General features: G+C 45.1%; 1 protein-coding gene across 4 annotated transcripts; it reads right to left on the bottom strand.

Moving 5' to 3' along the window:
• Positions 1-281: 281 nt before the first annotated feature.
• On the bottom strand, positions 282-3242 carry LOC309840604 (uncharacterized protein C11orf87). 4 transcript variants are annotated; one of them, XM_082682817.1, is made up of 2 exons: positions 3047-3242; positions 282-1959 (listed from the first exon to the last, which is right to left on the bottom strand). In XM_082682817.1, the coding sequence occupies exon 2, from the start codon at positions 1700-1702 to the stop codon at positions 1106-1108; it is 597 nt and encodes a 198-aa protein (XP_082538943.1). In that variant the 5' UTR covers positions 1703-1959; positions 3047-3242; the 3' UTR covers positions 282-1105. The 4 variants fall into 4 exon arrangements, with proteins under 4 accessions (XP_082538943.1, XP_082538946.1, XP_082538944.1 ...); XM_082682820.1 differs by lacking the exon at positions 3047-3242 and adding an exon at positions 2772-2793; XM_082682818.1 differs by lacking the exon at positions 3047-3242 and adding an exon at positions 2373-2459.
• Positions 3243-15090: the final 11848 nt, after the last annotated feature.

Here is a 15090-nt window from a genome sequence, read left to right as displayed (position 1 = left end):
TTTTTTTTTTTACAAAAAAGGTAACTTATGCAATGTTTAATAATAAAACCAATACACGCAAACCCGATTATAGAAAAAGAAGAAACCAACAAAGAGCTAAAATAGTCATTTCCCAAAACAGCCCCTCCTCTGCCTGTTCAACCAAAGAAAGTAACCAGTCCGGGGAAGCAATTTCAGCACCACACCTGGCTGGACAGCTTCTGGATCCTTGGTGAATCCTGGAGACGCCCCAAGTCAAAGGTGTACAGCTGGGGGCGGGGCAGAGAGCTAAAGCAATAGAGTTTCTTTTCTTTTCTTTCTTTCTTTCTTTCTTTTTTTTTTTTTTTTTGTTCTTTCATTCTTTCTTTCTCTTCTTTCAACTCATTTAAAGATTTTCAGCCAGCGAGGGACATTTCTAAAAGTAAATTTAAATGCCTGGTCCTAGAAAGGGGAATGGTTAACTAAGGGCTGAGGAAGAGGGCTGGCCAGAGATGGGTACATGTCACACACATTTTTCTGGGACTGTCTCTGTGGCCTCTTGTAGTTCTGGTGCTTAATGTAGACGTTTTCTTTATAATATAGTATTGCCTGAGCCCAGCGGAGGGTGGGTATGGGGAAGGGAGGGAAGCTGAAGGAAAAGTGAAAGCTTGGGGGGGGAGGGAAGGTAAGTGAACCTTAACTTGACAGCTATGTACAACACACCGGGCCCCCTCCATTCCCTTTGCTCCAGGAATCAACGCCTTTTTAAAAATATTTGGTAGCTTGTGCGGTTTCTTCTCCTTATTGTAGGGGGGAGGGTGCAGGGTGGAGAGGGAAGACGCATCCTTCATCAACAATGAGAAATTAGGTGATTTGTCATGCGCTTGGATTGTGTTATTAGTATATAATTACTATAAATATTAATAATAAAGTATTATCAGCGTTATTTCTTCTTCGAGACTTTCCTCGCCCAGTATTTACAAATGCCGCACAGTGCCTCGGCGGAGGAGGAATAGAGTAAGGGGAGAGCAGACAGGGAAAGAAGGGGGGGTGCAGGGAAAAGTGGAAGAAGAAAGATGGAGGGGGGAAAAAAGCAAGGACGGCAAAGATGCTGGAAATGAGGAAGGGGAAGGCGGGGGCTAAACAATCAGGACAGGACCACCGTTTGCAAAAGGCCCTCGCCAGCTGTGTCCAAACAGGAGGAGGCCGCGTGTGCTCCTTGCGGACTGGGGGCCGGCGGGGGAGGTGGAGCGGCACAGGGACCCTGGCGCGGAAGGCCAGGGGACGAAGACGAAGAGGAGGCGTTGGAGGGGGCGCAGAAGGCCAAGTCCCGGGGCTGCCTCTCCAGCCGGGTTTCTTTCGCGTGGGTGGGGGCCTGGCCGCCCGCCGGGGGTAGCCCCCGACCGCCACGGTTGCTGCTGCAGTGATCTCGCTCGTACTCCTCCTGCGCCCGCTGCATCTTCCGCTTCTTCATCCTCCGCTTGTGGATGTGGAAGGTGGAGAGGGACAGCACGATGAGGCAGAAGATTAGGGTGACCAGGACAATCAGCACCAGCGTGGAGGAGAAGGACTGGAAGAGCTGCTGTCCCACCTGCGTGATGCAGGTGCCGCCACCGCTGCCACCCGCGCCCGGGCCACGGGCGCTCGCGTTGCCACTGCCGCTGGCGTTGGGGGAAGCAAAGGTCCGGTTGAGGAGACACGGCGGCAGCGCCAGCCTCAGCTCCTTGGGCGCCCTGGCACTCATCGGCGCTGGGCTGGGAGGGGCCGGGCCCACCAGACTTCCTCTCTTGGGCAACCGTTCCCACCAGGAAAGAAGAGGACGAGCCCACGCCACCCAAAACTACTCCCTGGTGCGGGAGGGGATGCACGCGCGAGCGAAGGACGGAGAGAGCAACCGCGGACAAGCAAGCCGGCCAGGAAGCGAGTGGTGCCCAGGAGATCCTCTCTGGCCCCGCCTGGAACGCGTGTCCGCGCGCCCTTTTCCTCTCCCAAGGCACCAGGCTGCAAAGAGAACAGGCTTAGTTAGGATCCCGGCCGCTGCCCAGGGGAGTGCGGAGGACCGGAAGGATCAGCCACTACCGCAAAGCGGCCCTCTGGGCATACTGCCTCGGCCGGGCGCTGCCAGTCTTCTCCGCAGCCCGGGGACCCCAACCCGCCCGCCCCTGGCCGCGCACCCGAGCCGCCAGCTTTCGCGCTCGCGCCACTCGCGGGGAAGGGGTCTGAGCCGGCACCGCGGAGAGACAGATTACTCAGCAGATAAGGCAGCCTTCCTGGGCCCTCCACAACTTTCTAATTGCAACAGACACACAGCCGCCTGGGAACGCGGTCCCCGCTTCCCAGAGGACCGACTCGCCTCCTTCCTTCGCCCTCTTAGTGGATGTCTTCCTGTGCATCCCACCCTTCCCAGCACCCACCCCCAAGCGCCGAACAAGCGGGCTCCGGGTGCGCAGTACTGCCTTCTCTTCCCTTCCCTTCCCCTCCACACTCCTCTTCCCTGGCCGGCTTCAGGCCCCTTAAGTCCCATTCCCAAGGGGACACCACAGCAACCACATCCCACTCCGCCTCTGTCTGTGACCACAGCTGACGCGCTGGATCACGCTCCCTCCATTCTACAGTCTTCTTCCCGGTACCCCCGCCCCCCAATCAGAAAAAGAAAAGCAGCTGAAACACCTTTTTCAGCTAAAGCACATCCCCGCAAACGCCCCCTTCTCTCCATCTCCCTGTGCCCCGCACTCAGCAGTATCCTGCTTCTTTCTAAGGGGACTGGAAATGGAAGGGTCTGGGTTTTCGTTTGCAAAGTTTGGGGAACGGACCTTCCCTCTGGCCTCCCCAACCCCAGCCCGAGGCTCTTCCCGGGGACCAGAGCCAGGTAGACCGGCAGCACACAGCAGAGACCCCTTGCCGTGCTCGAGAGGCAGCTGCAAACTGTTGCACTGCGGAGCACAGACGAGGCGCGCAAGCCGGGTCTGGGCAGGGTGGGGGCCGAAGCTATAGCCAGGGGTGCCTGCGCAGGCCGCCGGGGCTGTCCGACCCGCTCGCGCCCCACCACCCAGCAGCCTGGAACCTTCAGCCGCACCGCGTCCCTTACCTGGGGCCACCAGCTGGCTGCAGGGAGGGAGCCCCCGCCGCGCGGCTGCAGTGGCGGCTGCAGAAGGCGCGGAGTGAAGGGGCCAGAGACCAAGCCTCGCTGCTGCCGCCGCCGCCGCTTCGGGGAGCTCAGCTCGCAGCCTATTGCCAGAGAGGCCGGTGACGTCAGGCAGCCACTGCCAGGGCTCCAAGCCACCCCTCAGGCCCCCACCCCACCCGCATACCCTAACATCTCCTCCTGGCAGAGTGAGCCTCTGCCACACATTCCCGGTTCCTGGTCCTTCCCCTCCCTGGGGCTGGGTAAGGGGAGCGACCCCAGCACCCTGCAGTGAGAGACCCACCTTCGGCACTCCAAGCCTGGGAAGGGAGGAAGCTTCAGCTCCCAGGCTTCCTCACCCTCAACCCTCTTCCACATGGTCCCAGGAACACATTTTTACACTCTATAGAGAGCCATCTCCCCGCAGGGTACACATTCGATTTTTTTTTTTTTTTTTTTAATTTTTCCCTCCTTTCCCTGGGCTGATGAGGATTGCTCTCCTCTGCAAACCTGTCTATGCTGGCCTGGTTCTGAACAGAAACTGCGTGAATATGAGAAATGAGAGGGGCATTTATGAACACAAGTGGCAAAACATTAAATACAAACCCGAACGTGTATTTAACTTTGAACAATGCAAATAAACTGTTTTCCTCTCCACAAGAGCCTTCAAGTTACCTCTCAGGTCACCTGACTCATGGTTCCCTTCCACTCATTCACATACACATCTCTAGGCCCAAGACCCACTCCTTATGTTAAACTCTCTCTTTTGAAATCTAGACACTTGTGAGCACACAAAGCACATGCAAGGCTTACAAGGCCAGAAGGTGAAAATAACTTAGAGGAGTAGAGAAATAAACTGTGCTATGAAAATTCTGAGCATACCCCCTTACTTTGCTATAGTGTTAACAACAGCCTTTCAGCACAGTGGACAGAACTTCCTGAAAGATTCTCATCACCCCACCTACATCCAGGCAGAGATGAATCAACTCTTGCTTTAGGACCCTTGCAAATGTATGAACAGTGCATCTCGTTAACAGTAGGCTACTTTAAAATGAAGTATTCTCATTTTTCTATTCGAGATACCAGCTTGGAATAGCACATAAAGACACGGTATGATCTTTGGAAGCATTCACTTGTCTTATTAAATATGCATTTCCTTTTTCTCTCCCTGTCTTCTTTTCTTCCCATCTTTGAGTCTAATTTAGTGCCTGTATAATATTTACCTGCAAAATGGAGTGGTTTTTCTTGCTTTTTCTTGCTATCCATCTGAACTGGGAGATAGCAGGAATGACTGACACCTTCCTAACTGCTTGCAAGTAGAGGGTTTTATAAAAAAGAGGGTATGACACAGGGAATAAAAGTTTGTTTGTCGTCTGGGGGTCCCTTAGGACCCTGTGTCCCTATCTGGTCCTATTCTAATTTCTCCTTTTCCTCTCCTTGCTCACAATTTACATATGAAGTAAGAAATGCATATCTCTCTTCCAAATTTTGGTTTTCATTTGTTTGAATAAAAGCCATCAGATTTTTCTTCATAATTGTCTCGATAAAAAAAAAAAAAGTATCCCTATTTAAGCTAATACCAGTACATGCTGAATCATGCAAGATCATTCAGAGCACAGATTAATGCCCGTGGCTGCAGGACTCACATGGTTAATGATGGCCAATGACTTCAATGCTGGCTTAGTTTTACTACCTAGAATGAGGACCCCCAATGCCCTGTGAAAGCCACTGGCCATATTTGGACATTCTGACTCGGGTGGGCTCAGCAGATGGGATGGTGAGCCTCGTGATCACTAAGTGAGCCTTCACCAATAACACTTGACATGCAATGCCCCATTTTTGTACAGTCTCTTTGCTCCTGAAAAGTTGAGTTTAATCAACATTTTGTAAGGCAAATCCAATTTTGAATACTCCAAAAAGAGATACAGCTATTTAAAGAGACTCTTTAGAAAAACTGTCTGGTAAAGCAAAGGATCTTTACATAATTAGAATTAACTCTCCCTAGTCTGTTTTCTAGACTTGGAAGAATGAGTTATCAGGTTTTCCCAATGAGAAACATGCATACCTTACAATACGTTGTAATGGGATTACTACATATATAAATACACGTATAAATATAAGTATAAATATAAATATAACGGGGTTCCTTTTCCACACCAAGCTTCTAGGTGTGAGTAGGTTGCCACTGTTCTTTTTCTTTTGTTATAAATGATAACCATCTGTTCTACCACGAGTGCTAAAACTGTCTGCACCATTTTCCACAACCTATAGGAAGACAAGGTCTTACCTTAGAGAATTTACAGTCTACGGCAGATGAACGTGATCCACAAGACAATGGTATTTAACTGGAAATGATTTAGGTAAAGACATCAATTTTTAGGTCAAAAGCCCAGCACACTTCCCACCTCCCCTTCTCTTTCAAGAAGAATGGGCTGTAGGTTCATAATTTGTTCTTACTCAGAAAATGAATGTGCCCACAGACTCAGATGTCACTGGGTAGTGGAATTCAAGCCCCAGGAACACCACTGACAGTAGCATGCACACCTCTGTGTCTGCAGGCACTGAGCTCACGGAGCTGCTGTGTGATTCTGGAACATCTGGGACAATGGCAGGACTTCTCCCAGACAACACGCTGCCACTGTTTTGGCCCCCAAACTTCTCAAGCCACACCTTCAAGACTGGAGGGCCAAGAAGCTTCTGAGATTTCCAGTGTCTTCCCTTTCTAATAGGAATGGCCCTCTTGACTTAGGTGCACTCCAAAGATACAGCAACATACAGGATTTACTCTCCATTTTGATGAGGGATCTCCATCCAGCATAGAGAGATGTATCATAAAGGTACATCCATCCAGAAAAATACCACCAAGTCAATAATGACAAGGAGTGCCATTACTATTATTATTATCAACAAAACACCTACTATGTGCCGGGCTGCAATAGCATTAGTCCTAACCTAACCTTGCAAACAAAGCATAAAATTATTTATTTATTTATTTATTCGTTCATTCATTCATTCATTCATTGGCTTATTTGCTCAACAAAACCCTGACTCCCTGCTATACGTCAGGTGAGGAAACAAAAGCTCAGGGAAGCTAAAGACCATGCCCAGGTCATTTAATCACTTAATAGTAAGTATATTATGGATATCAAAGCTAAGTAAGCAGACTCCAAAATTAGTATTCTTTTCATAGATAGTGGTCTCTTTCTCTCTCTTCCCCACCCCTCTCTCTCTCACACACACACAGTATCTCTAATTCTATCCCTATTTCAATTCTATCTCTGTTGCTGTCTACAAGTATGAACAAGTAAAATCAAAAAAGCACAGCTGTTTGGTTGAAGCAGAGGAGGGGATGTGCAAAGCCCCATTTTGGAGGTCTTCCCCCCTCCCCTGGCAGCAGCCCACCAGACACTCGACACACGCCCTTGAGTGGAGCACAGTCCAGTCTGGAAAAGCCTCCAGGCCTAGGTTATCTAGGCACATCATTCTGGACCACAGCAGCATGACACGTGTGAGGCTCCTCACAGATCTACAGGGACCTGGTCAGAGGATGTTCAGGGCCAGACATTCTGCCCAATCATCTATCCAGACGACTCTGGGCCCTGCATCCCTCCACTCTGTAAGCTGTTATGTTGCTGTTAAATCAACTGCTGGCCCAGCCAGTGATTAATTAATAAGCAAAGCAATGACTGAAGTTCTAGACAGTTTTCTCATCTGTAAAATGAGAATAATAGCAACAGTATCTTCTCTGCAGTGCTATTTTATGCACTAAGCATACACTAAACATTCAGTATATGGTAGTTCCTTAGGCTACAAAGAAAATTACTAGGATTAATATTTTATCTCTGACAGTAGAAGCATTATACTGTTTTGGACATCAAAATTCAGGTAATTTTTGTTAAGTTGGAGCATCCTTTATGATAAGTTTGAGGATAACTATAAGGGTAAAGGAACTGAAAACCGTAACAGACAATGAACAATTCTAGGAGCTAAGAATATGAATCTTAGAGATAGAAAGACATTAGGGATGCAGGAGAGAATCTTCAAATGTTTGGAGCATCATCAACAGAAGATGAATTTATCCTACTCTAGGTACTTATGAGAGAGCTTAAATATAGTAGAACAGATAAAGGGTAGAAAGCATATTTCAATTCACTACTTTGGTATTGGAAAGCCCTATCTAATCATGCAGAAGACTGTCATCAAAGCCAGCAGTTTCCAAAATGGGGGACTCAGATCTCTGAGAGCACATTAAGATTTTTTCCCATGGGTAAATGGGTATGTATAGCTTTCAAGGAATCATTTCCCAAATCCACAACCTCTATGTGTCCTTTTCCCTAAAATGTTTCTATCTAAGGTTAAAACTTATTCTTTGTCAACACTCCAACTTTACATTCGCCAGTCCTCACCAGCCATGCATTACTTAGGGTATAAAAACAAAGGAATAACAAGAGATTGTATAATTCCTGATAAGGTGACAGCAAAGCATAAAGATCATCTGTAAGAAATATTGATGGGGCAATGCCTTATTTCATCCAGGTGACAGACTCATTCTAAGGCTTTGTGTCTATCCGTATATTGATTTATCTTAGAATGAGAATTTAGAAGTGAGAAGTTGTCACAGGCATACAAAGATCCCAGTTTATTTAAATTGAAAAATGAATCCAGACTTTTTGCACAAGAAGTAAACCTCATTTGTCTACTTTGATTACCAATTTGAGCTGCATTTATCTGATAGATCATATAGAAGTCATATTATACAAACTGAATGAACTAAATCTATCAATCTGATGTTCTGAAATATATATTTAAAGTATATACATGATATGGGAAATGCCAGAAATTAATCCCTTACAAATATGATGGTTAAAAAATTTTAGATGTCAAATTCAAATACCCAAAGGAATCCATGATTTTCCAAAATTCTTTAGGGAGTATTCAGCAGAAAAAAAAAAAAAAAAAAAAAAAGCCAAACAAAAAACTTTGAAGGTTTCTATTCCAAAGCATCCAAATCCTGTGACATGATCTGAAAAGTTTCAAATCCAAACTAGAATGACCCATCAGGCATGTTCAGATTTCATATGGGCATAAGAGTTTAAACCAGGTGGCTGTTCTAAGTTTCAGGAAAGCTGAGAGCCTACAAAACTTTATATACCTATCAAGATATTTTTAATCTCCAGTTACATAAACATATGCTTTATCCCTTTATGCCTCATAATAAAGGATTGTCTAATCAAGCCTCAGACCTATTTAAATCTGGGTATCTGCACCAAAAGTCAAGATTTGTCTTGCTGTATTATCCCTGACTGCAGAAGTCATTCCTTCAACAGTGTGTCCCTACCACATGCCACCAATTGCACTAGGTTCTCAGGGTGTGAGTGACCAAGGAAAAGTCTCTGTAATCAGGAACTTGCATTCTAATTACATGCATGATTATATTCTGATTATCTGGCCAAAAGCAAAAAATACTAAAATTCTTCTAGTTTCCCAATATATGTAAATCAAATATCACTTGCATCAAAGAAGAGAAGACTGTGAACTGCGCAGACTGATGAATGTGAGGCTAGAGCGGTCAGTGGGTAAAGCCAGATGGACTAGCCAGTGTCAAATAATTCATAAGATCTTTGTGATCAACAACTGAGTTGTTGATCACAACAAACTCTCAAAATGAGAGTTTGGGGTCATGATCAGAAAGCCAGTGCTTCTTTCAGGGGCCCTTCATGAGAAAGAGAAGCTGAAAATATTTCCACCATGTGCAAAAAGGCCTATCTAGACCAGGTTTTCTCAGTCTCAGTAGTACTGGCATTTGGGGTCAGATAATTCTTTATTGTGAGAGACTGTCTTGTGCATTATAGATTGTGGTGGTAAACAGAATTCTCAAGATGGTCCCCCACTTCTTCCAATTATTCAATCAAAAGCTAATGAGGGCTGCAGTGAAGAAACTTTGGTAGATGTAATTAAAGTTCCAAATAGGTGACCTTCAGTTATGGAGATAGTTCAGACATGCCTGGTCCAATTAGGTGAGCCATTAAAAGAAGAATATTCTCTGTCTGAGGGCAGAAGAGAAGTCAGAGATTCAAAGCGCAAGGTCAGGGTAGGGGAGCTGGGGGGAGTTCAACATGCTGTTGTTGACCTAAAGTTGGAGGGGGACATGCACAAACGCAGGTGGGTGCCCTGTAGGAGCTAAGAATGTCTGACAGTCAGCAAGCAAATAGGGACCTCAGTCTTAAAACCACCAGGAACTGAATTCTGCCAAAAACATCAATGAGATTAAAACTGGATTCTCCCCCAGAGTTTCCATATAAGAGCCCAACCTAACCAACACCTTGATTTCAGTCCTGTGATACTCTAAGTAGATAGCCTGGTCCAGCACCCTTCCCAGTCTCCCAGACTCCTGACCTAGAAAACCGTGCTTTAATAAAGGAGCATTGTTGTAAGCTGCTACAGCACACAGCAAGAGGAAATGAATGCATTTGTTTAGAGGCATCCCCAGCCTCCACTCACTGGGTGCCAGCAGTGTCCCTCTCTGGGGTGCCATCAAAAAGAGCTCTAGACATTGCCAACGGTCACAGGGAGGGGGGTACAAAATCACCCCCGGTTCAAAACCACTGCCCTAGACATACAGCTTCTCCCTGCACAGTTAGGAAACACTGGTCCAAAGGAGGAGATGAGCATCCTGAGCCCTACCCGTATTTTATGACAATTTCAATTGCTGTTTTCTCAGAGTTGTTGAATTTGATCAAGAAGGAATGAGACCATCAGGAATTCTCTAATAAGTCAATCTATAACAAATTCCAAAAAAAAAAAAAATCAGGTCTCAGGGATCAATCAAGAGCATCTGATGGAGCACACAGTGTTCCAACAGAAATTGTTGCCTTCCATGTTAAACAAAGATTCACGCTAAGAAAGAGGAAGTGATCTCGCTAGACTTGATTACAGCTTTGGACTGTGTTTTCTACAACACAAAAATACACAGCAAGAGAGAAACACTTGGTTTAGGTCACAGTTCTGCTCCTGGGCACACTCAGTACTCTTGAAGATTCTGAGGGAACAAAGTGATGTTAAGTGACTTATGCACATGGTGGGTGGCCATCTCAAACCCTCCTGCTTCTTTCTTCCTTATGAAGCAAACATTACTGTATTTGAGACTCAAGAAAGAAAGCCAAACAACCTTTTGCCTCTTATACTCCTTTTTTTTTTCCCCATTCATTGTCTATGCAGTCATTTTTTGCTAGCCAAAGAAAACAAATGAAACGGTGTTAGAATATGGCTTTAAAATAGCCTGGGAGTTATCAACCACCCAGGATGATGGAGTAGGAAATACACACATGAGACAACTAAGATTTCTTCCAGAACCCTATGTTACCTTTTCTCTAGGTCAGTTGCTATCAACTATGCTTTTTATTTTTATAACAGAACATATGGGGAGAAAAGCTGGAGAGTTTCAGAAGAACACAAAGGCAACAACGTAGTAGAAAGGACATGCTGAACAGACACATCTGAGGGACTCAAAGGAAACTTGGTGCTTTGGTTTGTTTCACTGTTACCTTTAGAGAGTCCCCTGTACTAATTTCTGGCTGCTGAGTAGAAATTTGACAGGTACCATAATTTTTTGGATAACCGTTAGGTAAAAGACGTTCTTATATCCTTTTAAATCAGAATACAAGTCAATTCAGTAATTAGAATATCTGTTCTCAGACACTCATAAAAATTCAAAAACCAATTAATCACATATTTTCTCTTTCTTCACAACTTTAGCTTATTTTAGACTGCAAGCCTAGGGGCACGAAAAGGAGTAATATTTGGCTTCTTCTGTATTTCTCTGACTTGTTTATCTCTTCCTTTTCCCTCACCACCCATCCCTAGATTGCTAGATGGTTTCTTATCTCTCTGGTGTCACAGCAGAAGAAAAAATAGCACAGGGATAGAAAAGTTTCACTTGGACTGTTCTGTCCCAAGATGACTGCACTCTTGGGGGCGAGGGATGTTCAGGTTGACGCAGGATGGAGAACGTCCTCCTTGACCTGTTGTGCTGTCCTGTCCCTCAGCTGTCTCTGGTGACTGTTTCTTCATCCCCAGAAATCTGGTATTTCTTTCAGCTTCCAGCTCCTTAATCTTAAGGAAAAACTGTGGGACGGAGCGTTCACCACCCACCTAAGAATTTCCCCACATGAGGAGCAAGAGAGCTGGGCATTTACACTAATGGCATCTCATTTGCTGCAAGCTATCATTTTCCGAACTTGGAGGAACTATCCCAGCAGCCTATTAGAGCCCATGAGAGTAGCTCTGTCTAGGACACTAAACCTGATGTCACTGGAGAATGCTTGCCTTTAAAAAATTCTATCTCTGCAGCCTTAAACTCCTCATAGTTGGGGCAGTACTCTCAAAGTACAGGAAAATATTCCTGATTCTGCCAGGACATATTAGCCAAACCTTGTAGCTCTGTTGTTAAGGGTCCCTTTTTTCTTTTCTCTTGGAGCAGGGAAAATATTTTCTCAGGACTTCAAGCTGAGTTTTGACCAGTTACAGTCCTAGAATCTCTGAAGCAAGTATAGGAAAACCTTGAAGAAGGTAAGTATCATCTTAGGAGGTGTCTGTCTCTGCATGATTTCTGGGCGAGGAGAATCTGCTCCCCAGTAACAAAGGGGGAAGGGAACCATTTTCAGAGAAAGGAATTCAGGAGAAAGTGTTAATTCAAGGTTCTCAAGTACATCACTTCCCAGTCTCCCCATCTCGGTCTCAGGCCCACGCCCCTCCCATACCAAGGCCCTAGGCTTTAGCAAAGGAGACTTGCCAGGGCTAAGAATCAAGTCTCTGCAGCTCCACTTTTTTCACACTCAGATGGGTCTGACTTGCAGCTACAGGAAATATGCATCCTGTAAATGTTGAATAAAAGGTCCTCTGGGCCTCACATGGAGAATAATTTAATGATTAGCTGACCTGAGGTGGTCTTTTCCTTTCAGTGCCACCGTGACTATTAACACCAATTCCACAGTTATCATCACCACTGCCACCATATCTAAAAAATGCTGGAGCTATTCTGGAAGCCTGTTTCCCATTCCAGCTCATCACAGATGACAATATTCATAATTGTGATGCTCAGCTTGCCAGGGCTTATCGTCGCCTCTCTTATCACCACCAATAATAGAGCCCTTTTTGTGATCTGGTTGGCAAGTTCCAGAATCTTATCATAAGGGTATATTCATCCTTGGACTTCTCCTAGTGCCTCTTGTCCTAGTCTGGGCTCCTCCAGAACCAGACACCGAGGGAAGGCTGTGAGTGCCAGTAATTTCTCTGGGAGTTGATGAGAGCCCTCCCAAAGGGCCAAGGTAGTGAGGGAAGAGGAGACATCCAGGGAAGGAGTACAACACAGAGCCCATTAGCACTCAAGTTTCATCTCACAAGGAAATTCGGGAAATATATTGGATGCGTGCCTTAGAATCATCCAGCTCAGAAACAGGGAATCGTGGTATTTGCAAACACACGAACACAGGAACACAAGAACATCACTTTTCAAGTCCATCTAACAACTGCTCCAGAGCGTTCCGTTCTCTGACACACCAAGCCTACCGCTTGGTAGAGTAGGCAGGCTCAGGGAGAGTGGCCTGCTCCTGTTCTTGAAAAATCCTCAAGAACAGAGTCTTTCATTATTAGAAGTCAGGAGGAGCTCACTGAAAGGGAAGGTTCTAAGGAAACGGTGGGAAGCTCCGCGGCTGCCTGCTACAAGCTCCCCGTGCGGCCCACAGCACTCAGCGGAAGACCTCAGGGATGCTTGCCGAGAATGAGGTCAAGGAATGCAGATTCATGCCATCTGAGCAGCCCTCCTCTGCATCTGCCACCAACACATCTGTCAGACTTTTGTCCTTTAGATTTCTTGCCTAAGAATGTGACCTACATACACAGAGTTCCCCTCCCCACCACCAACAGCAATACTTCTAACTCTCCACAGAGCTTTTCCATAGAGAAGTCAATCCTCATTTGGCCAAGACAGAGGAGGGAAGGGGTAGAAATCAGCATAGCAACACCCAGCTCCCAAGATATAGTTTACCAACCTTTCCACATCTCCCCGTTAGGACTCTTGTTTTTATATATGTATATCTTTGGTATGGTTAAGAGACCAAGGTTCATGAAAGGGGTTACTGCATATTTCTATTATATATCACACATAAAAATGCAGGCTGGTCTCGCATTCTCTGTAGGAATTCCACACCTCAGTAGGCCAGAAGAATGCTGGCCTGATACTCTCTTGCAGTAGCAACGGAGACTGTAGCCTCAGTCTCTAGATGCAGACATAGTCCCTATTTCTAGAAATAGTCTTTGAAAGGAACAGAGCATGGAGACATGTTTCAAAGTGATTTTACAGCGGATGGTGATAAGGGTGGGAAGGACAGCAGGCAGGATATTTACCAAATGCCAAGCACTTTCCATCGGTTTCCTTTGAATCTCCACAAAGCTGTTTGACCTAGGTATGGCTTAACCTTGTCTGTATGGAGGGATTAGGTTTTAGCCTTGCCCGAAACACATACTCTGTTAGTTACTGCTTTGGCCCCAGCTCAAATGCCTGACTGTCTGGCTCCAGAGCCCACAATCATCCATTATACCAGGGACAGAAATCGCAAACTCTAAATGCTACTGATCCAGGAAAAGAAGGTACATGTGTGATATGTAAGAGAATGAAAATGGGTGAGAGGAGCATATCGCAGTGCCGACCAAGCAAAGCATCATGATCTTGAACTGGGTTCAGGCCTGCAAGTCTGCTGATTTAGACTAACATGAGTGGAGACAATCAGGTATGGACCCTAGTTCAACCACCACTAATTCTGAAAATTGTGATGAATCATTTGATTTCTGTGAGTCTCAGTTTCTATCTCTGTAACATGGGGATAACAAACGTCTACTTGATGATTTCAAAAACGTATATAGAAATTTCCTGGCACACAGAAGGCATTCTGCAAGTGGAAATTCTTATATTCTCCCATGTACGGTGGGATTTTAGTCTTGTCCCCTCTTCCTTTCTTTAAGCCTCCCTCTCCATTCCCAATGATTTTATTGCACGGAAAGTAGAAGAGAATGGGAACATCCAGAGTACATAAGGTTCTACACAGAGCTCATGGATTATTTAAAATTATGGAGGTATGGAGGGTTGGTGACATGAAAGAAATCTTTGCCTGACTCCAACCCTAAATGGATAGAAAAACACCATGCAGAAGAGGAGATATGGCCACTGCACACTAGGGTCTGATAGGCGAGTGAGAAAGGGAAGCGTGAGTTGTTTTTTGGTCTCTAATGCCATTTGATTATTGGAAACACAGGTATATTTTCTTTCAAATAAGTTTATGGTCATTATTAACAATAAGAAACCAAAAACCAAAAAAGGAAAGATAGTCCAATAGACAGTCTTACATTATTTTTGTATCACAGAATACATTAGTACATGATTATGCTGATTTACAAAAGTCTTTCAAGTGTTTCTTGGCAAGTTTCATGGCAACTTATTTCTAGATTTGTCTCCTGAGGCAAGGGAAACAAAAGCAGAAATAAACTATTGGGGTTTCATCAAAATGAAAAGCTTCTGCACAGCAAAGGAAATAATGACTAAAAGGCAGCCTACAGAATGGGAGAAGATACTTGCAAAAGACATATCCAAGAAAGGATAAGTATCCAAAATATATAAAGAACTTCTAAAACTCAACATCCAAAACCAAATAATCCAATTAAGATTGGGCAGAAGATATGAATAGACCTTTTATCAAAGAAGACTTCCAGATGGCCAACAATACATGAAAAGATGCTCAACATCACTCATCATCAGGAAAATGCAAATCAAAACTACAAAATAGCACCTCACACCTATCAGAATGGCTAAAATCAACAACGCAGGAAACAACAGGTATTGGTGAAGATGAAGATGGGAATGAAAACTGGTGCAGCCACTGTGGAAAACAGTATGGAGTTTCCTCATAAAGTTAAAAATACAAATACTCTATGATTCAGCAATTGCCCCACTGGGT

The sequence above is a fragment of the Mustela nivalis genome, assembly GCF_964662115.1.
Source record: "Mustela nivalis genome assembly, chromosome: 9".
NCBI lineage: Eukaryota > Metazoa > Chordata > Mammalia > Carnivora > Mustelidae > Mustela > Mustela nivalis.
Note: the sequence above shows the minus strand (reverse complement) of the source record. Positions and strands in the feature narration are given on the sequence as shown.

Excerpts from the sequence above, each read along its gene's own strand:
- LOC309840604 (XM_082682817.1), bottom strand. The coding sequence starts at position 1,702 with ATGAGTGCCAGGGCGCCCAAGGAGCTGAGGCTGGCGCTGCCGCCGTGT.